This window comes from Schistocerca piceifrons, chromosome 2, assembly GCF_021461385.2.
Source record: "Schistocerca piceifrons isolate TAMUIC-IGC-003096 chromosome 2, iqSchPice1.1, whole genome shotgun sequence".
Lineage (NCBI taxonomy): Eukaryota > Metazoa > Arthropoda > Insecta > Orthoptera > Acrididae > Schistocerca > Schistocerca piceifrons.
In genome coordinates this window covers 743,989,024-744,011,694 of record NC_060139.1, presented here as the reverse complement: position 1 = coordinate 744,011,694, position 22,671 = coordinate 743,989,024, and the positions used below count along the sequence as shown (strand labels likewise).

Below are 22,671 nucleotides of genomic sequence, written 5' to 3'. Positions count from 1 at the left end.
GTATTATCCTAGTCTTGAATGTACTAACCAGCTACTTCGGAAGTCTATGACTTCCTAAAATCATGCTCTAAAACTCCTTATCCTTTGGCTCCTACCCTTGTGATTGTCCTCACTATAAGACTTGCCTGTACACCCTTCTACCCACCTATACCAGGCCTGTAACTGGCAAAACATATACTATCAAAGTGAGAGCCATATGTGAAACTTCACATCATATATCAGCTACTATGTAAACACTGTTCGGCCTTTTACATTGGCATGACTACCAACAAGTTTCTCAGTCAAGATGAATGGACATAGGCAGAGGATATATACTGGCAACATACAATATCCTGTCGCAGAGCATACTCTTAAGACAGGCTCATCCAAGTAATGCACCCGGCGTGCGTGGCTGTGCCCTTCAGGTGCAGGGCAGTGTAGTTCAGTGCCCCGTATGTGATCGCGTGTCACTGGTTTTGGCATACGAGTAGGAGAGACAGCTGCAGAGTGACAGAGACCACACAGCACTGCTCTGCACTTAGGGTGACCAGACTACCGGATTAATCCGGACATGTCCTCCAATTTTAGCTCTTTTTCCGGGGTCCGGCGGATTTTTACAGTGTCCGGCTTTTTCGCAAAGTTGAGCGTAATACAGTTAAATTCGTCCCGCTCTATTGCTCTTTTCTTAAATACTTTAACTATTGGCACAGCCTTCACGATAAACACGCACAAAGGCAGTGTTAGTAGGTGGCACCAGGATCGTCGATGTTATCGTTGATCTACATATAAGCGAATGCAAATATCGATTATTTAAAATTTTCGTTTTGTATCTTCCTTTTGTATTGGCTTGGCTTCCTGTAGTGCACGTGTGATTTGTGAGTGTAATTTTTAACCCACTGAATTAAGTAAAATATTTGGCTATGCCTAAATGAAAGTGTACATTTTCTGATGTCCTTTCCTGCAAATATCCGGCTTTAAGAAAGGGAGAAATGAATTTGAAGTGGAATGTAGGATAGGTGGAGCTGAAACGTACGTCTCAGTGGCCAATAAAGGAAGAAATAACTCGACAGATTAACTGTCATGGTTTTATTTCATTGTTTCATAGTGATTCAATTTATTTGTATTCGGAAGGTTATAGTGCAGTTTACATGTCGTCAGCTGCTGCTTGAATTGTAGATGTTGGTGGCGGTGCGTCGAATGAAGGGAGGTGAATGGTCTTAAGTTTTTTGCTTTGTAAACAATTCTGTGTTGTTGACATAACAAAACAATTGACGCCACACTGTCACCATAATCAGTGTTTTTAATTTTTTTTATATTGCTCAGGTAACCACCACTTGACCATCAGTATAACAATTAACTACTGGTTTTACCGGTAATTCCCGGTAGTCACGTGACTTGTCCAAAGCTGACGGGTGGTGTCCTCATCTGCAGTTGACCCGTTTGATGTGTCCTCTTTTTTTCTTCCTTTTCCTCCTTTTTGAAGCTTTTTGTCCTCCTTTTTAAACAATTGTATCTGGTCACCCTAACTGCGCTGGACTGTCCTGCGGTCAGATCCAATATAAACAAAATAACAGAGGAAGCGCAGCTCTGTAAAAGAGGTCAATGAGTGCTAAAACAACCAAACCATTTACTGTTTACGTAACAATTAGTGTTTGTGTGGCAGAATTGCTACGCAAAGCTTTAGAAAACAATATTCAAAACAAGAATCAAAGAATAACTTCATAGTTTTCTCACCCTTAGGTTGATTCTATTAGTATTGCGCATGCACACTCATATGTACAGCAGGCATCTTCTGAAAGATATATCAATTTCTTAAATGACCTAGTGTTGTCATAAATATTATATTTTAGAAATTATTTTACGTAAGAGATTGTCATTATTACTGTTAGTAGATACAAGTAAATATTTTTTGTTGTACTCCGTGCTACAGCTTTTTGTATCCCTTTTCAGAGTTTAGACATCAGATCCTTAGTTTGCTGTTTTGTACGCAATAATTTTAATTGACCAACTTTGAAAACTTTTTAAAAAATAGAGTTAGGATTATAAAGACCTTTAATCCTTACAGTCAACATGGTTAAAGAAGACAGTTAACATTTTAAACATTTTTCTTTTTCAAGGAAATGATTTTGTCTAGGTTTGGTACAATATTCTGGGAGATTGCTAATCTCAAAGAATTAGTTATTTTTTTCTTGCGGTCTGGTGAGCAGTTCTTAGTTTTAACTAGCTTTAAAAGGGAGAAAAAGGGTTAAAAAATATAGAGGGAGCCAAACATTGAGAGAAGTTTGGTCAAACTATCTCATCCAAGAGGAAAGAAAAATCATTATTGTGAAATGGTGTGTCCCCCCCCCCCCCCTCCCACACACACACACACACACAAAAAAAAAAAAAAAAATCGCTATTAATTATAAGGAACCAGGAACTTCTTATGGCGCCATCTTGCTCCCCTTTTCTAGAATTCTCAGGATTTATTTATTTATTTTTTTTTTTTTACTCCCGTCCAAGTTCAATTAGCCACCCTGTTCCATATCACTGTCAGTACTTTGCAGAAGCTCATTGATACTCCTACGGCATGTCTCGCAGTGGTCTGCGCAGGGAATTGTGGTTATTCAGGCTTTTGGCAGATGGTCACATTAATGTGACCGGACAGTGTATGTTGGTCAACACGCTGCCATCTATCCTCATGTTGTGCCCTGCAAATCTCGTCTTCATTTGCAAATCATGCTTGAAATGAGTTCTGTTCTCATTTACAGAGTCTGTCTTGGTCTAAATATCCAGTCTTTTTATTTATTTATTTTTATACCCCAGATAGCTTTAAAAACTTGTTATGCTGCCTCCGACAAGATAAATCCCTCATACCCAAGACTACATACAACACATTTCTGATTTATCAGCATGTAATACAGTATTCCTCAATAAGTTTTTCTTTGCATATGTTTTATCTTTGCAACATGACATTGTTTCAGCAGTATTTGGGACCTGCTTATTATGCACTTTTTTGTCTATAGCTTACCTCTTTTTCTTTTCCTTCAGATACCATAAGCTGTGTGTATTCTCCCCCACTGATCCTCATTCTTTCAGCTAGTTATCACATTCAACATCACCATCATCAGGATTTCCTTCCAGCGAGCCGGGTTGGAACTTGGTGAACGATATGCCTCCATTGGCTTCTGTCCTGGTATAGCTTTTCCCTTTCCACTGCATCCTGTGTTATTCCTCTCCTTGTGAGATCTCAAAGCACTCATCCTCTCCTCTGTAGCCAATGTCGCCTGCACTTCTCTCTTTACATAATCATTCCTGACTTTCTCTCCTAGTATTTTGAAGAGCTGACCTAAGGAACTTCATTTCACATGCTTGATTTGACACTCTTCTCTCTTATTTGTGACACATGCATCTAGACTATACATCATGATTGGCAGGAGAGAAGTTTTATACATGGTCTGTTTTGCTCTGATGGACTTCCTTGTCCCAGATTAGATTTCGTACTTGGTGGAAGAAGCTAGATCCTTTTGTTATTCTGTTTAAGACTTCTAGTTTGGAACTTCCATTGCGTGATAATGATGCTATCGAGATAATTGAAGCTTTTCACATATTCAATCTTCTCCCCCTCCAGTATGATGTGACAAGGTGTGGGTATCCTGCTCATCTTCATTGCCACTGTCTTGTTCCTACTCACAGTTAACTCGAATTTTTTAAATTTTGTGCTCCAGTAATCTAGTCTCCTCTGAACCTCCATTTCTGTCTCTCCCCGAATGGCAATGTCATCAGCAAAAACAAAAGCATTGAGATCTTCGTTTTCTTCTTCCTTGATTTCTTTCATGATTGTGCCCATAAGTGTAATGAAGAGTAAAGGGGAGAGCGAACTGCCTTGCTGAACACCTCTCGTCGTCTTAAACCATTTTGATCTTCCCTTTTTTAATTAATGAATCAGGAACATTGTTTTCTCAAGCATTCCCACATTTTATCCCTTGGTATACTGTCATATTCTTTTTCCAAATCCACAAATACTACTATCAAGTCTTTTCCTTTTTTCCAATACTTCTTCATTAACTGATGGAGGGAGAAAGTGAGATCTGTTGTTCCCAAGTACATCTGAGCCCAAGATGTTCCTCTAATTGGTGTTCTAGAGTTTTATGCAATCTTTTTTCTATGACTTTTCCATTATCTTAAGGCAGAGTGGTAACAGTGTGATTCCTCGGTAGTTGGTGCATTTCTTTCTACTACCTTCTTGAACAATGATATTGTAATTCCTTTTCTCCATTCATCCAGCACTTTTTTTTCTTTCCATATCACCCCTAGCACCTGTTATAACCATTGTATTCCATGTATTCCTGCGGCTTTAATCATATCCATTGTCAGCTCATCTACTCCAGCTGCCTTCCCACTTTTCATCTGTTTCAGGGAATTTTGTTTCTGACCAGGAGATTGGATCCTGCTCCTCCTCTAATTCAATGACTTCGGTGTCACTTTCTTGTGCACCTTACCCATTCAGTAAGATTTCAGAATAATTCTTCATCTCTTCTCTTATACCATCCATGTCCCTGATAATATCCCCATTCTCTGTTTCAATTGCTCTTGTGTCTTCTCTATCGGATCTTTTACTTTTCAATAACCCATATAACAGTTTTTGGTTCCCTTTGCTATCCTGCTCTAGTTTCTTGGTGGATATTTCCCAACTCTTCTCCTTTTCTTCTTTCACAATTCTCTTTGCTTGGAGTTTCTTTTGTCGGTATTCCTGCTCCAGTGTTGTCACCTTGTGTTAATCTTTTGGCACCAGCCCCTGGTTCTTTCTTTCTTCAAACTCTGTATTTTTCTTTGTCATATTACATTTTTTAATTGCATCTTTTACTCTATCGTTCCACCAACTGGTTTCTTCGTGTTTTACTTTACCCTTTATTTTGCCACATATCTGCACAGCACTGTTAACTATTGATGTTTTAAATAGGTTCCACTCTTCCTCTACGTTACCCCTTTCAGTTTTTTGGCAATTTTTGTGCTACTAGAGTTTGGAAACTTATTTTATTCTTCTTTCAACTTCCACTCCTTAACTTTTGGCATTCTTTGTACAGCATTCAACATTTTCATCTTATAATTTAGATCAGCTACTAGTAACCTGTGATCACTATCCAAGTGCTCACTTGGTATGACTTTAGTGTCCCTTACTTTTCCTCCAATTAATTTGCCTGTTAATATATAGTCTATAACTTTCTTAGATTTCCCATCCCAGCTATATCTAGTAATCTTAAGGCTATCTTGTTTCTTGAAGAATGTATTCTTCACTAAAAGATGAATCTTTATGCACAGATTTAGAATTTCTTCACCCTCAACATTTCATCTTCCATCTCCAAAGGGCCCATCACCACCTCATATCCATTTCTATCCATGCCAGTGTGAGCATTCAGATCCCCAATTATCATAATGTTATTTCTTCTTACTTGGTCTTAAAGTTCTTAAAGGAATTTCGTTTTTTCTTCCTCACTGCACCCTTGCTGAGGTGTGTACACGTGGAGTATAGGAAAATTATTCTTTCCCGAGTTCACTCTTGCTCTAATTATCCTTTCACTTACAAAGCTCACAGCTTATAAAGCTCAGCCAGTATCTGCATATAATACCTTCTTATTATGTACTATATTGAGGTCAGCTTTCATAGCAATTTCAGCAAGAGTTTCCAGTTTTTTGCATGTTTCTTCATTCTCCATTCTTCAGTGCCATATTGTTGGCAAAAGTTGGGCAGTCTTCTCAGCTGTTGTTCTGTATTTTGTGTCCCTTTACACCTGTCTCCATTTTGTGATCACTTTATTCAATACCAAGTTATTCAAAATTGGTGGCAACTCATCTCCTTGGCGAATTTATATCTTTAAAGAAGTATAAAACTGAGTTTTGCTGTCTGACAGCTCAAGCAGTTGTGCCTCCCATTGTGTTGTCCTTCCGTCTGTTGGTACCCAGCCCCTTGGCGCAAAGGAATACAACAACGTATTTGTCTACAGGACATGCTATATTTAAATGTTCTATGCAAATTTTATAGATACTTCAGTTTCCTTCTTGTGTATCTGCTTGTATTTGTTACCTGTAACATTTGTTCACATTTGTTCACCTTTGTTTGGTGTTGAAGGTGGTTTGTGTGTGTGTGTGTGTGTGTGTGTGTGTGTGTGTGTGTGTGTGTGTGGAGGGGGGGATTGCAGTAGAGGCAGATGAAGCAGAACAAAGTAGAATTAATACTGGTAGTAACATGGGGAAAAATAAATATTCACACCTGAGAAGCCTCATGACAGTAAAAGACAAAGATTTAACAGAAAGGTAAGTGTTGCTTGGGCTCAAATGTGAGACATTAGCTTTTTTTTTTTTTTTTTTTTGTCTTGGAGACATGGCCATAAACTTCACTCTCTTGTTTGCTGTATGCAGACTTCAGTATACAGATTTACACCGGTACTGTAAAGCTTTGCTTTAAACGTGCGACACATTATCAATATATTTCAGTGAATGTCAGTTATGATTATTCAGTTTTTTAATTGCGCTATGGTATTACATAGAACTGCATCAGAATAATAGCATAATATTACCATAAAGTCCACAACTTTTGTTGTGTCTTGTGCTGTTTTGATGTTTTGTGATTATTTCTAATGATGACACTAGACAACTGCATTAAAAATAATTAATAACTGCGCATTCTGGTAATCATTATCGGCCAGTTGTTGGTGGTGGAAAGTTCTAAGTTTAGGCAACTTTAATATAAAAATTCAGTGACATTATAAAGAACACTGAAAATAAATTTCTGTGTATTTAAGTTTGATAATTCCTTGTTATTGATTCCTTTTTGTGTACAAAATTATTTTATAAAGTTTAACAATGCATTGTATGATGATCTCTGTATTTGTCTTTTTTTTTTTTTATTTTCAAGGTCTCCCGCCATAATGATTCTTCACACATTCCAAGAATTCTGGATGTGCCAATTTCAGCATCTCCTGTAATTCAAAGTATGGACATAGCTTTAGACTGTACAGTAAATGGTGGTTTGGCACTTGGCAGTGGCTCACCAAAGGTACTATAACTTTTCATGTCCTTTTATTAAGTAATATCGTAAGTCCAAATAAAATTGCAAATTAAGCTTGAACCTGCATTGTCATATGACAGAGATATTTTGTAATATTTAATTTAATTGAAAGTGCAAGCATCTAGTCTGGTACATACACATGGTACAGTGTCATATTCCTTTTCTATGACTTTGTGTGAATACTTCCACTTCTATTTTTAAGTAAAGATGTGTGTTATCTTCCCAGTTAAAGAAATGGGCCATTACAGTTAAGCAATCTCTTAAGTATCATTAATATGTGTTGCATTAGTATGTCATATGTAAAGAAAGTTATTACCTAAAAAGTAACCTCCATTACAGTTAAAATATTTGTCACTTTGGAGGACAATGTGGCCCTTCCACTTGTCAGCCTATGCTTCAGAGTGACTTTCAATACCTTTCTTCATACTTCGGTGCCTGTGGGTCTCCTAATGATTGAACCCAAAGACTTCCAGGATTTGATACTTCGTGTGGCAAATGTGCTGGTGTGAAAACTGACTCTTCGTAATTTGTTGTCTTCTGTTTACCTTTGAAGAGTTAAGCCAGTTGTGGAACTAATTTACACTTAATGCTGTTAAATCTTCCAGAATGGTACAAGCTATTCATTTAACTCCTTATTCATATTGATCTATCATCTAATGATAAAGATGGAATTTTGATTGACATTTATTATACACATCACCAAAACTAGTATAAATCATAACTTTCTTTACATATGACATTCAAAGGTGTTGCCTTGCTTTCACAGGTGGGGGCTGACAAAGCATTCATAGCTTGCTGTTATTCTTGGGTGTTATGTTTAAATTTTGTCGTCTTATTTGCTGAAAGAATGGCTACACCAATTCATGAATGTTAATTGTTACAGAGAGAAGGATTTGCAAGTGGAGGCAGTAGTCCTAGTAGAGAGGTGCAAGAGATATTATCGTTGAAGAGTCCTGAATGTTTGAACCACAGTTTCTATGAAGAAAAAGCTGAATCAGATGACTGCCTAAATATCCTTAATCCAGTTGTAAAGTGAGTGCTGCTTTATCGAGAATATAGTTTTTGTTGTGTTTTTAATTAATTTAACCAGTGCCTCAGACAAAGGCTGTAAAGTTAAGAACATGTGAAAGTGAATACACCAAAAGAAGTTCAAATATTGGCAATGTAGCGAGAGGTTTACAAAATCAAGGAAATGGGCCTTGTAAATTGAAAATTGTTGTTTATGATAGAGGACAAGCATTAGCAATAGGTCATCTTAAAATTTGAGCCTGTCAGATTTATTGCGCTGCAGTACCCCATGTGTGGTGTCAGCTTGCTTTACTTAAGAAGCATGTATAACTTGACTTATCTGACTCCCTTCTATTTGCCAGCATAGAAATGACACTTTCATAGAAGTTCAGCTGAACTCTTGCTTCTCAGATGACAAGTGCCTTGTTAATTTTTTCGCATCAAATGGTCGAAATACAAAGGTGATAGACATTTGGCATGAGACTAGCGGAATGTAGCAGCTGCAAATGCATCTCTGGGCAAAGTGGCTAATGTTTTGCAATATTGGTATGACAACTTACATTCTCAGTAGGCACTGGAACTGCTCGTAACACATTAAACAGGCAGTAGTCCACAGCCTTCCTGTTAAATGTTAAAACTCGATAAAATTGTGAACTGAAAATTGAATTACGTCACAAGTTGATGATCTCAGACTTATCAGATCTTGGGTTTCATTTAGGAGCCTCTTCAGTATACATATCACTATAATGTTTATCATGTAACACACAACTTTGAACACTAAATGTGGTCAGACTTCCAGGCATTCCCATATTATACAAGTATGGTAACTCAAAATGTTTTGTGTGTTTGCTTGCGGCAGTTGGTACCATCTGCAGGTGTTTGACTGATTTGTTCATATAAATGCACATCAGTAGCCATGTGATCTCCACAGCAGGTGTTCAATATTCTTTCTCTTGCAGAGATAAAAATCTGTTATACAGGTAAAAAGTCGTTATCGGGATTAGTGTGGACTGTGACCAACTGAGGATGTTCCCACTTACTTAACATTGTGAGGGAGTTTATGGGCCATTAGTTCACAGATTGCTGGATTGGGTTAGGTAGTCCACCGATTGCTTGGCACCTTAGAAGGTTTATCAAGAATCAAGTGTACCAGACACAAGTTCGTGACCTACCAGATCTGGACTGTCGCATTCATGCACCTGTCACAGATGTTACACCTGCTGCAAAACACTTGGAGAGAAGTGGATTACAAATTAGGTGCCTGTTGTGCCATTAATGGTGCACCTGTGAAAAGCATTTTGAGTTACTGTACTTGTAGAAACATACTGTCAATGCATATCTTAATTACTTCCCAAGCTATTACATTGACATAATAAAGAAATTGTGTTAATTTTTGACTCAATTTTGCACAAATAGGATTGTGGAGTAGTTTGTGCCTTGCCTTGTGTTTTATAACCCATTAAGCATATCTGTTAATGGAGAAGTACATAGGAAACATATGCTATGCATGTGTCACTTGACAGCTCTGCTTTGCTTCTGAAAAGGGTACTGGAGGGATAATAATAAGGTCTAGGAAACGCTTTTTGTAGACTCATTGCAATATCTTATTCATTTCCATATAACACTGATTTTTTGAATTACCAATGTTGTGGCAATTTTTCAAACATTAAAATGGTGATTATGTGAATGTTGTGACACTCTTTATAGCTGTGTAAGGAAATAGCATTTTGGGATTATGGGATAGCTACTTAAATTTATTTCATAAAAATGCATTGTAAATCTGTGCCACATTATACATTTCATTTCAGTGATTAACTAAATGTTACCAGTAGCAACTGTTGTGACTCCTAGACATTTTTGTGTAATATGCTATTATTTGTGAAAATCACAACGTTATGGAAAGTGTGGTCAAGGTTGGAAGATAATAGAATAGCAGTAAGTGGTAAAAATGGTGTGAGGGTGTTTCAGTGTGATTTGACTGCGTGTTGAGGACAGTGTAAATGGCGGATGTTTGTAGAACCTAAAGTACTGCCTTCTCTCTGGATATATCAGTTGGACAGTATTCAGCCTCATGTTGTAAGTAATGTGCAAGTTACATTTAAAGAATGACATATGCCACTGCTGTCCTTGTTAGTACATTGGCCCATGCCTATCAGACATGGTGGGATTGTGGTTGGTCAGCATCTTGTTTCTCACGGTCCTTCAGCCACCACTTTTAAAACTTTGTAGTCTAGCATTCATGCTCCATGAAGGTAGATTCTCCAGGGAAAATTGTCAGATCCTCTTTGACTCCATGTCACTGTGGTTAGAAGCTCCAATTACAGCATGTAATTCTCTTTTACATACCTTACACAGTTGTAATCCTAATCATTTGCGTATTCTTATTCACCTATTTGCAGTATTAAGTTCATTCAAATTTATCCTTCCTCATGTTGCAGTTTTCACAGAGCAGTTTTCACAGACATTTGTGTTTTGATATAATATATTTGACAGATTTATTGATTTGTTTGTTTAGATAACTTTTACAAGTTTCTATTCCCACAGTATTGATACAAAAGCGTTACCTGCACCAAAAGATAAACTCCAATTTGATGTGCTGCAGAAAGACAGTTTGAAAGTTAACATTACTGAAGGTGATGGGTGGCCTGAGATCCCCATGATGCTAGCTGCAGAAATGAGAAAGTCAGTGGCTTCTGAAGACAGTAACAGTAAGAGGTATTATTTGCTATATGCTATCTGACGAGAAGACTAGCAATGATTTTTTTCAGTAAATGTAAAGTCAATACTTTTTGACTCCATTAACTTTAGAATGTGTGTCTGGAATCTCATAATCTTTATTTATGATAGCTGGCAATGAGAGAGAGATTTTTAAAGAGGCCTATTTTTAGTGTTGCATAAATTGATGACTTATCCAACTGATAATTTCAAAGGGGAATGTTTTGGGGTATCAACAAACAAACAAAAATGTAATTTGTTAACTAAACAAATTTTAATCTGTTGAGCAGAAATGTGAAAAACAGGTACTAAATCTTCCCCTTATAGATGGTTTCTGTATGGGAAAGAGTAAAATAAAGAGCAATTTGTGTATGTTGAAAATAAGGCTGATATCCACAAATTATCATTAATGAATGATCCCAATTATATAGAAGTAATAAATTAGTATAGTATGTCTGCAATACATTTGGATGTTGATCACAAATGAATTTTATGTGAACAAAAACAATGTACTTTTCGTTTGGTTCATGAGATTAGTCCGAGAAATTCTGGGGCAGTTCTTGCTTGCTCTCATGTGCAAGGGATTTGCAGGTGAAGGGTATGGCCTAAGTGTGTAGGCCCATTGATGAGTGAAATGGGAATCAGCATTAAATATAAAGTTATTTACAAACCTCTTAAAATATCAGATATTTAGTGCATGTTAAAAATACTGCAGTTTCAAAATTTCTTTGTTAGAGGAATGTACATTGACTGTTGTGCATGTGCTCTTTTGTTCAATATTAGTAACAAAAAACTGAATAAAGTGTGTTCTTTGCTATAGGCTTCTAATCCTTATTTTCATATTTTACAGGAACTCTGCTGGAATGCAACCTGAGAAGTTGATGGGAAATTTGGAAATAGACATAAAAAATCAGCAGTTGCTGAAAGCCAATCAGAGGCTAGAAGCATCAGTAACTGCTTTGTCAGAACAAATAAATACACTTACAAGTGTGCTGCATGAGCAGCAGATGCAGATAAAGGTGAATTTATCTCCCCCCTCCCCCCCCCCCCCTCTCTCTCTCTCTCTCTCTCTCTCTCTCTCTCTCTCTCTCTCTCTCTCTGTCTCTCTGTCTCTCTGTCTGTCTGTCTGTCTGTCTGTGTGCGTGCGTGCAGATCATTTATTAACATTGTATCACAAAGTTTGCGTTGTTTATTTCTGTTATGTTAATATCACCAATCCATCAGATTTCTCCTTTAGTGCAATTTTGGAGCTGGAGGGCTGTTGGTCCATAACATGAAAAAAGCTCAATCAGGGATAATATACATTGAGATTAAAATAACTTTGATATTGTAACACAGGAGGTATTTATGTAAAATATTGTAATTTCCAATTTTAATCTCTTTACCTTAATTTCTGTGGAACTAATACTACCGTATTTACTCAAATCTAAGCCGCACTTTTTTTCCAGTTTTTGTAATCCAAAAAAACGCCTGCGGCTTAGAATCGAGTGCAAAGCAAGCGGAAATTCTGAAAGATGTTGCTAGGTGCCGCCACAAGTAACTTCTGCCGTCGAATATATGTAGCGCTACACAGGCATGCTTTGCAGGCACAAATATAAATACTGGCGCCGAAACCTCTGCGTCAGTAAATAAATTTTTAAAAAAAGGTGGAAGACGAGCTTTTTTGTCCGCCCCGAGTTTTGACCACTACATTTTTCACACATTATCCAACGAAGTAAATGCAAATTCCGTATTGTTCATCTTCGAATGTAGCACCATTTCAATGTACTACGAAAATCCGACTGGCAAGACTGTTTGGGATGTTTGTCAACATGGCCAACTGTACATTCTGAATTTTTTCCTACCTGTGAGAAGAGATGGTTGCTAATAGGAACTGTTATGAATTGTGAATCACATGCAGTATTCTCTTCACCATAAGAATAATATGAATATAAACATTTTGCCATGTATTGCTTCGTGTTTGCTGCTATCTCATTTAAGTCCTGTCTGCCTCATAAACTACGAAACTAGAGTGAGACAACAGCAAGCGCAGAAGAGTATACATATCATGTCATGTTTATATTCATATTATTCTTATGCCTAATAGTGATACCATCAGAAATGAAGCACGGCAATTGACTAGACTTTTAAATCTAAGATAACTTTAATTTCTGTGCAGAATGTAATGTACTAAAGAGGCGTCTGCAAAGATTTCCAAACGGAGGAAAAATTTTTGCTAAACTCTCGTTCAGAATATCTTCTATCATATGCAGTCTATTATTTGGTTCTTGTTGATCATTATCAAAGAAAGCAGCAATGTAAGTAACAACAAATACCAGTCTCTTGCCATTGTTTTGCTAATGAGACGATTCCTCTCTTTTTTTTTTTTTTGTTGTAAGCGGCGATAGCGCGCACAAAAGCAAGCCATGCCGCGAGTGGCGACAGGCCGTAAACAGTCATTATCAGAATGCGGCAAACAATGCACGATACAGTACAGTAATGCATTTTTAGCTTAAAGTGACGTAAACACCTATAACAGAGAACGGCACTTATCAGATCGAAGAAAAATAAGCAATAAATCCAAACAAGACGAAGCGCGTGAAAAACGAATGGAACCCGTATAAATACGGACGGAGCGCCTGACGCATAGCAATGGTAAAGCTTAACTGCTAAGCTTACGACTCAAACCAAACTAGTATAGCTGTATCATCATTCATTCAACCTAAATTGTGTCTCATATTACAATGGACCAACTTTGTTTCGATTTGGAGGTGTGGCCTAAAACTTTTCTCTCCACTTGAATTTCGAGTCTCAAATTTCAGGTGCGGCTTAGATTCGGGAACACCACCCCCCCCCCCCCCCCCTCCCGGTTGATTTTGAGTCTCATTTTTCAGGTGCGGCTTAGATTAGAGTAGATACGGTAATGCTTAAATTGATATTTTTAGTTTCCGTCTTAAATAATATGATCATATTGAAGTGGATATATTACAGGTTAGTTGGGTAATTGTAATATTATTTCATTAAGCCTATAAAATATATGTGAATATTCTGGTGTTGGCAGCATTTAACCCTCGCAGTACTTTGGGCAGTACATTATGCTCGCCTTTCAAAAATATTGTAATCTAGTCAGTTACTTCATATATATTGAAATTCTGAAAAAAAATATTCTTTTTAATGAATTCTTGTACCAGATTCTGTATATTAAATTTTTCAGTTAGACTTAAATTTTTGGGTTAAGCTTAAGTAGCAGATTCACTTTCCCCAATGAATATGCCAATCAATATTTCCAGGCCCAGGGTTTTATTTACACATCAGTATCAGTTTAAAAAGCATGTTGAGAGTAGAAGTCAGCAACAATAAAAGAAATTTGCATTTTTGAAATTTTTCTGTGTTGGTCGTAAAGTCGGTGGTATATGTCATGGAAAATGCGTTGATATTGCTAAGAGTGTGCTGAAAGATGTTTTCAGGTTCTGAACCCTACTTACGCATCTGTACCTCTTTAAAATATATATTGTTATGTATATTTTTTCCATGTGGGCATAAAGTACCCCCACCTCCCAACCTGGTAATGCACATTATGGAAACTGCCTTGGTTTTGGTAGGCTTAATCTTTCTTTTAAAATAAATTAATTAGTACTCTAACAAACATATGAAATGAATGTGTAAGTCTTGCATCGCCTTGACTGTAAGTATTTCTAGCTTAGTTCTGTTTTTTCCAGGAGCTGAAAAGTGAAATTCAAATTGTTCGGCAAGAAGCAATGCCTGAAAGGTTTGCGACCCAATTGGAGCCATATATGACAGCAGTAATTTCTTCACAAATTGAAAAAACCTTAAAAAATCATGATGACAAAATTGCACCATTGTTAGAGGAAATGTTAACTACTAGAGATGAACATGATAAGAAGAGACAAGATGCACTCATGTCTGCAATATCACAGACTGTCGGAAATCTAGTTTCTGCAAAGTTAGAAGATATTGTGTGCATTGAAATAAAAGAAAATATTTTGCCAGGTAAACAGTCAATTTCAGTGTAAAAACTGATTAAGTAAGTGTTCTTTTTTGTCGTGTTGAAAAGTCTATGGTTTAAAAAATACTGTGGTACACGTTTTACCCTTGCTCATTCTGAGAACCAAATTTAAGCTCTTCAGTGAGTAAAAAAAATTGGTAGAGATGGGTGGAGAACTAGCAATCATTTGTCTCAAGATATGCTGAGTATATTGTAGCACTCCTTATGTTATCACATTTCGAAAAATAGTGAAAATCCTCTTTTACACTAATAAGGGTACTTTAAAAATGGTGTAAATTTCGGGAAAATGTTAATGGTAATGTACTGTTTATAAAACATGAATAAGCTACTTTATTAATTGCTTATGTAAGTTGGACATTTCAATGAAAACATTGGTAGTTCCTATTTAATAAAAAATTCAAAATTGTGATTTGTTCCAGTTTCTTGTGTGTGTGTGTGTGTGTGTGTGTGTGTGTGTGTGAGAGAGAGAGAGAGAGAGAGAGAGAGAGAGAGAGAGAGAGAGAGAGAGAGAGAGGGGGGGGGGGGTGTCTGTTTTTTGTTTAATCTGATTTTCTTGGAGTGCAGAAATACATTAGAAAACTCTGATACCTACATCTGCAGCAGAAACGCAGGGCGATGCCGAAGTCACATACCTACTTACGGAATGTATGTTGATTGTATATACGTCATTATGCTTAGCAGGAAACAGGAAATGACGTGTAATGTTAACAGATGAATCATAATCATAGTAGCATGGTGTTGACAACACAACTAATGGTTTTCACAGAATGTTAATGAAAGAAGAAATGATTTTCGCTGTGAAGACCATTTACCAAAGGGGTGTAAGTGCTGCACTGAAAGAACGTTTAGAATCAAATCCTCCAACATGTAAAGGGCTGTTTATAATTTAATTCACAAATTTTAAACTGAAATTTCTGCTTTGGACACATCTCACATTTGGCAACCTATAACAGCACAAACTGACAATAATGAACTCCATATCTGTTTTGCTATTATGATTAACCTAAAGAAGTCTAAAACCCAATTAGTGACAGAGTTCCCAGATATGTCATGTTATTCAGTCCAAAGGATATTACATCAGCAGAACTTCAAAGTACACATTTTACACTTTATACATGGGTTGCTGGAAGATGATGAGACGCACAGCTACAATTTTGTGAAGTTATGTTCAGTCAGCATTGAGTTGACCAGAATTTCTTTCTTAACATTTTGTGCTTTGATGAGGCCACATGTAACCCAACATAAGTGTTCACTTTGGTACATGGAAAAAAACAATTTGTCTTTGGAGCAACCACTAAATGAACCTAGTGTAAATGTGTGTGGGTTGCAATATTGATATGTAATGTAATTGGGTTGTACTTTAACTGAAACCTCACTGAAGACAAATAGCTCTACTTCAAGAGGCTACATCAGGAATCATTATGCATATTGACAACTATAATAAACTCTGCTTCCATTGCTTGTAGGATGTACCTTGGTAACATTTTCAAAGGAAGGGTGCTTGGACATCGTGTTGTAACTGAATTCCCACCGCAATCCCCCAATGTTATCCTAATGGGTATTGTTAAAGATAAAATCTTTGGAAGAAAACAACACTCCTGATTGATCACATTGAGGATGTCTTCCACAATCCAGAGAAAAATGTTCAGCAGTGTATGTATTTGTGCCTGTGTGTTCCAAGTAGATTTCAGTGATGTATTAATTGAGAAAGAAGACAGTTTTGATACGAAAAGAAGTGATGTATATTTTAATTTGTTGGTAATCTTATGAAGTGATACATTGCTACTCACCATATAGAGGAGATGTTGAGTTGCAAACAGGCTCAACAAAAAGACTGCTAAACATTTGAGCTTTTGATCAAAAGGCCATCTTCTAAAGAAGACACATGGATGTTGTTGTTGTTGTGGTCTTCAGTCCTGAGACTGGTTTGATGCAGCTCTCCATGCTACTCTATCCTGTGCAAGCTTCTTCATCTCCCAGTACCTACTGCAACCTACATCCTTCTGAATCTGCTTAGTGTATTCATCTCTTGGTCTCCCTCTACGATTTTTACCCTCCACGCTGCCCTCCAATACTAAATTGGTGATCCCTTGATGCCTCAGAACATGTCCTACCAACCGATCCCTTCTTCTGGTCAAGTTGTGCCACAAACTTCTCTTCTCCCCAATCCTATTCAATACTTCCTCATTAGTTATGTGATCTACCCATCTAATCTTCAGCATTCTTCTGTAGCACCACATTTCGAAAGCTTCTATTCTCTTCTTGTCCAAACTATTTATCGTCCATGTTTCACTTCCATACATGGCTACACTCCATACGAATACTTTCAGAAATGACTTCCTGACACTTAAATCAATACTGGATGTTAACAAATTTCTCTTCTTCAGAAACGCTTTCCTTGCCATTGCCAGCCTACATTTTATATCCTCTCTACTTCGACCATCATCAGTTATTTTGCTCCCCAAATAGCAAAACTCCTTTACTACTTTAAGTGCCTCATTTCCTAATCTAATTCCCTCAGCATCACCCGACTTAATTAGACTACATTCCATTATCCTTGTTTTGCTTTTGTTGATGTTCATCTTATATCCTCCTTTCAAGACACTGTCCATTCCATTCAACTGCTCTTGCAAGTCCTTTGCTGTCTCTGACAGAATTACAATGTCATCGGCGAACCTCAAAGTTTTTATTTCTTCTCCATGAATTTTAATACCTACTCCGAATTTTTCTTTTGTTTCCTTTACTGCTTGCTCAATATACAGATTGAACAACATCGGGGAGAGGCTACAACCCTGTCTTACTCCCTTCCCAACCACTGCTTCCCTTTCATGTCCCTCGACTCTTATACCAGCCATCTGGTTTCTGCACAAATTGTAAATAGCCTTTCGCTCCCTGTATTTTACCCCTGCCACCTTTAGAATTTGAAAGAGAGTATTCCAGTCAACATTGTCAAAAGCTTTCTCTAAGTCTACAAATGCTAGAAACGTAGGTTTGCCTTTCCTTAATCTTTCTTCTAAGATAAGTCGTAAGGTCAGTATTGCCTCACGTGTTCCAGTGTTTCTACGGAATCCAAACTGATCTTCCCCGAGGTTGGCTTCTACTAGTTTTTCCATTCGTCTGTAAAGAATTCGTGCTAGTATTTTGCAGCTGTGACTTATTAAGCTGATAGTTCGGTAATTTTCACATCTGTCAACACCTGCTTTCTTTGGGATTGGAATTATTATATTCTTCTTGAAGTCTGAGGGTATTTCGCCTGTTTCATACATCTTGCTGACCAGATGGTAGAGTTTTGTCAGGACTGGCTCTCCCACGGCCGTCAGTAGTTCCAATGGAATATTGTCTACTCCGGGGGCCTTGTTTCGACTCAGGTCTTTTAGTGCTCTGTCAAACTCTTCACGCAGTATCACATGGATATACAGCTATAAATGCCTGGGCAATGCTGGGTTTCTCCATAAGCGATTTGGAAACCTTGGTCGTTACTGTCAAACGAGCCACTTTCGTGTCACCAGTATCACACTCCTTGCATATTCATATTTTTGTCATTAGCTCATTTATGTGCTGCAAAACAGAATCCTCCATATCAGTTACTGAATTTAGTGCTGCCATTTTAGTATTATGTTCCAAGCTTTGTTCTGTCTTACTTTCAGTCAAATCTCACACCTCTACAAAAATGTAACAACACTCCTTTAAATTCATCTGCTGCAGAATGACAAATGACTATTATGTTATCTTCTTCAAAATATAATAATCCACATATAAATTGTTTTCTATAATGTTGATATAATGTTTCTATAACACTTTGATCAATTGGTTGGAGCAAGGATGTCACATTAGGAGGCAAAAATTTTACTGTAATCATTCCATTTTCTCTTTCTAACAGTTCAGCCAATGGATGGGTTGTCACATTATCCAGTGAAAGTTGGAGATTTCCTTGTTTATCAGTTTAGTTTCGAAATTTTTTTACTCAGGGGTAAAAGTATTGTCATAGCAGTCAGTTAATATTTTGGTGTTCATCCATGCCTGTTTTTGGTTTTTATAAATTAAAGGAGCTGTGTTATTTTTGAAGCATCTGGGGCTTCTGGATTTTCTGATGGGGAAGATAAAGCATTTAATGGGTCCCGGTGATGTCTGTACAAATAAATTTACATTGATACTTGTTCTTTACTATTGTTATATCTTGGAGTTGAACACTCTCACCGAAAAGCTGAAGATTTTGACAGTAATGACTTCTAATTTCATCCGTATTCATTAATGTCATAAAGTCCAAGCCAGTCATTTTTGTCCTATTCTTTTTTAAAGCCATATTCAAAAGAATATGCTGCAGCTACATCAACTGACATTTTTTTCATTGTATTTCCATAAGGCTGTTTTTGTAAAAACCATCAATACAAAGCTGCTTCCAAAATGTCGATTTTTGGTTTCTTCATTACTTTTCGATTTTTTACTCCTGTCTTCAATTTCAAGCTTGCATGTGTGCTTCATATTTGAATTAGTATTCTTCTGAGTATCGCTTACCAAAGAAGTACCTACACCAGACTTATAACTTATGACCAGTTTCTCCTTTTTGTAATGCGTTAGTAATGTTTATTTTATCTTTCAGCAATAACACCATTCTCTTGTGCTTAGACATTTTTAAGCACAAAACATTGACAATAGTCTTAACTCAAACAGTAATGAAACTCATAAGGTGCAGGCAAGTAGTGCCAGCGTGACATGTTCTTGCACGCATGGACTACAAAAATACTTGCTTGCAGTTGAGGATTTGGATAATCACATTCCGTATAACTGAGGTCCTGATAATCGAGTCTTCACTGTAACTTATGAATTTTTTTTTTTTATTTGTATGTTTTACAAATTATTGGACCAAAACATGATAAGTCCAACACATTTTTCTTGAATTTAAAGAATACAATTGCAAGTTTATTTCAATTTTTAATATTGCTGGGGTAAGCCTGAAACACGACAACTTAATATTTTACAATTTGTGAAAAATTTCCCAGGTTATGACTAATTATTTTTTTGCTTCACCTGTTCAATTTTGTTTTCTGGACATATTACAATTTGAAATGATACTTGTCATACACTCCCCTAAATTATTTTTCTGAGCTATTTTTATTGGAAGAAATCACTGTAGTTTCATCACCTGCTTACTTAATTATAAAGACCCGACAGATGGCTCTTGGAGGACTTCGGGAATATCGTGTTGACTGCAAAATATTGTCCACTCTGTTTTTGAAACATTACCACTAACGAATACCCTAACCACTCTTGTGGTGAAAACCATGGTCATGAAATATTTTCTCCATTGCACTTAATAATAGCATTTAAACTTCTGCAATCCCAATGTTGTGTTTCGTAGTGTTGTACTGAAACATCATACTCCACTTGTCAGTCACTAGAAGACAGAATTGTTTTTCAAAAGTGTTTTAAAGAAATGTGAAAGAACAAAAAGAAATGATTAATGATTAAAAAAGAATGATAATGGTATTAGTAGTACTTCTTAAGCCCCTTGATCTGTGTGTCTTATCACTAAAGAGTGTTTCGAGTAATCTGTCCAGAAACAGCTATCAAAAATTTCTTGGGGGTTGGCAAAATGCAGAACTTTTGGATTAAACAGTTAACTCCATTGCAATCAAACTATTTTTTCACATGCGCATCTATAAAAGAACACGTTGAAATACTGTACGGGTTGTGTCTGAAAGATCATACTGTAACAGAATTGTTTTTTTTTTTTTTTTTTTTTTTTTTTTTACTGAACCATATGCTGACTGTGTACTGCTACAACAAGAATGGAAATCTGTAACTATATCTGAATTACTAACTGCACATAAGTAGTGATAGCAAAATGTTGAAGGATTGTAGACCTATGGTCTAGTTAACTGCAACACACAGATTGATCACAGCAGCTATTGCAAACAAAAATCAAAACAAGAAAGCTGCCTTAGTGAATCAACAATGAAACAGTTACAGCTCTGTTCACATGTTTCTCCACATAGATATCTTTTTACATGACTTTGTTTCTATCACTTACAGCAATACTTGAAGCAATTGATCCCATAAAAAATCAACTCCATACAGAAATGGCTCAGAAACTGTCAGCTACGGACCATCTTTTAAAAGAAAACATATCTAAACTGGTTCAGAGCAAGGTAAAAAGAAATTCTCTGTGCAATATATTTTTGTTGTTACCATGCTCTGCAATACATTACTATAATTACTTTTTTTCAGTCAGTTATGGAGGTTCTCAGCAGTACTCTTGTGGGAGCATTGCAGCCTGTGGTAAGGAACACTTACAAGGAAATGTTTGGAAGCACTGCATTGCCAGCATTTGAAAAAGCTTGTCAAAATATGTTTCAACAGCTCAATGAGGTTTTCACAAAGGGTTTGAAAGAACGTAAGTATTTATTTCATGTTTGTAATTTACATTTTACTTTTATGGTAGTTGTGTTCCACTACATTTCATACATTTTCACATTTCATGTGACAGTGGCACAAATGTTTTCAGATGTTCAGAGCTTTGAAAGCCACTTTGATAAACAACGGAGACAGCAGGAGAAAGGCAGAGATGTCTTGTCTCAGATGCAAGCCACTATGGAGACCTTGCGTACAAATACTGAAAACATTCCAGTTGTTATACAGCAAGAAGTGCAATCACAAATTCAAAAGGAGCTTTCCAGGTAATAGTCTTTAGTTGACTGAGAGAAAAAAAAAGGCATTTGTCTATCTAAAGTGTTCATATGTATTTCATTGTATTTTCATGAGGTTGTTTTTTCTCATGTCGCAGTTTTGTCAGTTTATTTTACTATTGTGCAGGGAATTTTATTGAAATGTTTAAGTAATAAGCCGGAGAGGTTTGTGTACAGTTGTAGGCTTCTGAACATATTCACTTGTTACAGCTGTCACAAAGCAAGCCTTTCTCTGTGACATGCTTAAGGCAGACAAGATTAGTAACAACATATGTACTTATTGAATGACCAGCACTTAACCTCCAGGAGGTGAAATAGTACTGCCGATACACAGAAATAAAAGGAGACACACTCTCTTAGCTTTCAGAAGTATGGCTTCCTCCCTGTATGAAGAGGAGGGGGATAGGTTGGGAAAGGTTCAAAAGGAAAGGCAGGTCACTCAGACTCCAGGATGAGAGCAACACACTCTTTGTCTTTCATATGTTCTACTTGCTACACTAGAGCAGCTTTTCAGTAGCTTACTCTTTATTGATGGCTCAACAACTAAATGTCGGACTACAAAACCAAAGGTTCGAAATTCAGTCCTCAGCCAGTTTTATGGCATGTTTCTTCTGCAACTTGTTGCATCTTTCACCAATGGCAAAAATTTTTCATGTGCAAAATGTCACGTTAACACTATTGTTCACACTCCATGTTAAACTGGTGGGTCCTCTATAACTGGCTAGGTTTGTCACACTGCAAGTACATAGCACCTATAGTAGGACCACACACTGTGGTCTTCAAACCACCTTTCGAGTTGAAGCTTGCTTTACCTTGCACCTGTCTTTCAACAACATCTTTGCCTCTGTACTTCCGCCTCGATTGACATCTCTGCCCTTCTAAGCTTTCCGCTCCCGGGATTGGAATGACTCCTTACCCTCTTTCCTTTAAAATCCACATCCTTTCGTCTTTCCCTCTCCTTCCCTCTTTTCTGATGAAGCAACCATTGGTTGCGAAAGCTAGAATTTTGTGTGTATGTATGTGTTTGTTTGTGTTTCTATCAACCTGCCAGCGCTTTCGTATGGTAAGTCACATCTTTGTTTTTAAATATATTTTTCCGGCGTGGAATGTTTCCCTCTATTATATTATATATTTTTAGATGGACATGAATGTGTATTTTAAATGAAATCGTGGTTCTCCAGAGTTCTGGCTGCTGGCAGCTGTAATTTTGTCACAAGCAATGAGAACTT

The 22,671-nt window shown here is 36.9% G+C and overlaps 1 protein-coding gene across 5 annotated transcripts in view; it reads left to right on the top strand.

Annotated features, from left to right (window-relative positions):
* LOC124777434 (enhancer of mRNA-decapping protein 4) overlaps positions 1–22,671 on the top strand; it is a 162,380-nt gene that overhangs the window by 123,182 nt on the left and 16,527 nt on the right. For 4 of the 5 annotated variants that reach the window (XM_047252834.1, XM_047252835.1, XM_047252837.1 and 1 more), the window contains exons 11-18: positions 6,875–7,015; positions 7,911–8,059; positions 10,580–10,750; positions 11,601–11,769; positions 14,449–14,740; positions 20,790–20,905; positions 20,985–21,150; positions 21,262–21,433. In XM_047252834.1, coding sequence (XP_047108790.1) covers positions 6,875–7,015; positions 7,911–8,059; positions 10,580–10,750; positions 11,601–11,769; positions 14,449–14,740; positions 20,790–20,905; positions 20,985–21,150; positions 21,262–21,433 — 1,376 coding nt within the window. The remainder of the gene's footprint in view (positions 1–6,874; positions 7,016–7,910; positions 8,060–10,579; positions 10,751–11,600; positions 11,770–14,448; positions 14,741–20,789; positions 20,906–20,984; positions 21,151–21,261; positions 21,434–22,671) is intronic. The other variant, XM_047252839.1, reaches the window with a different exon arrangement.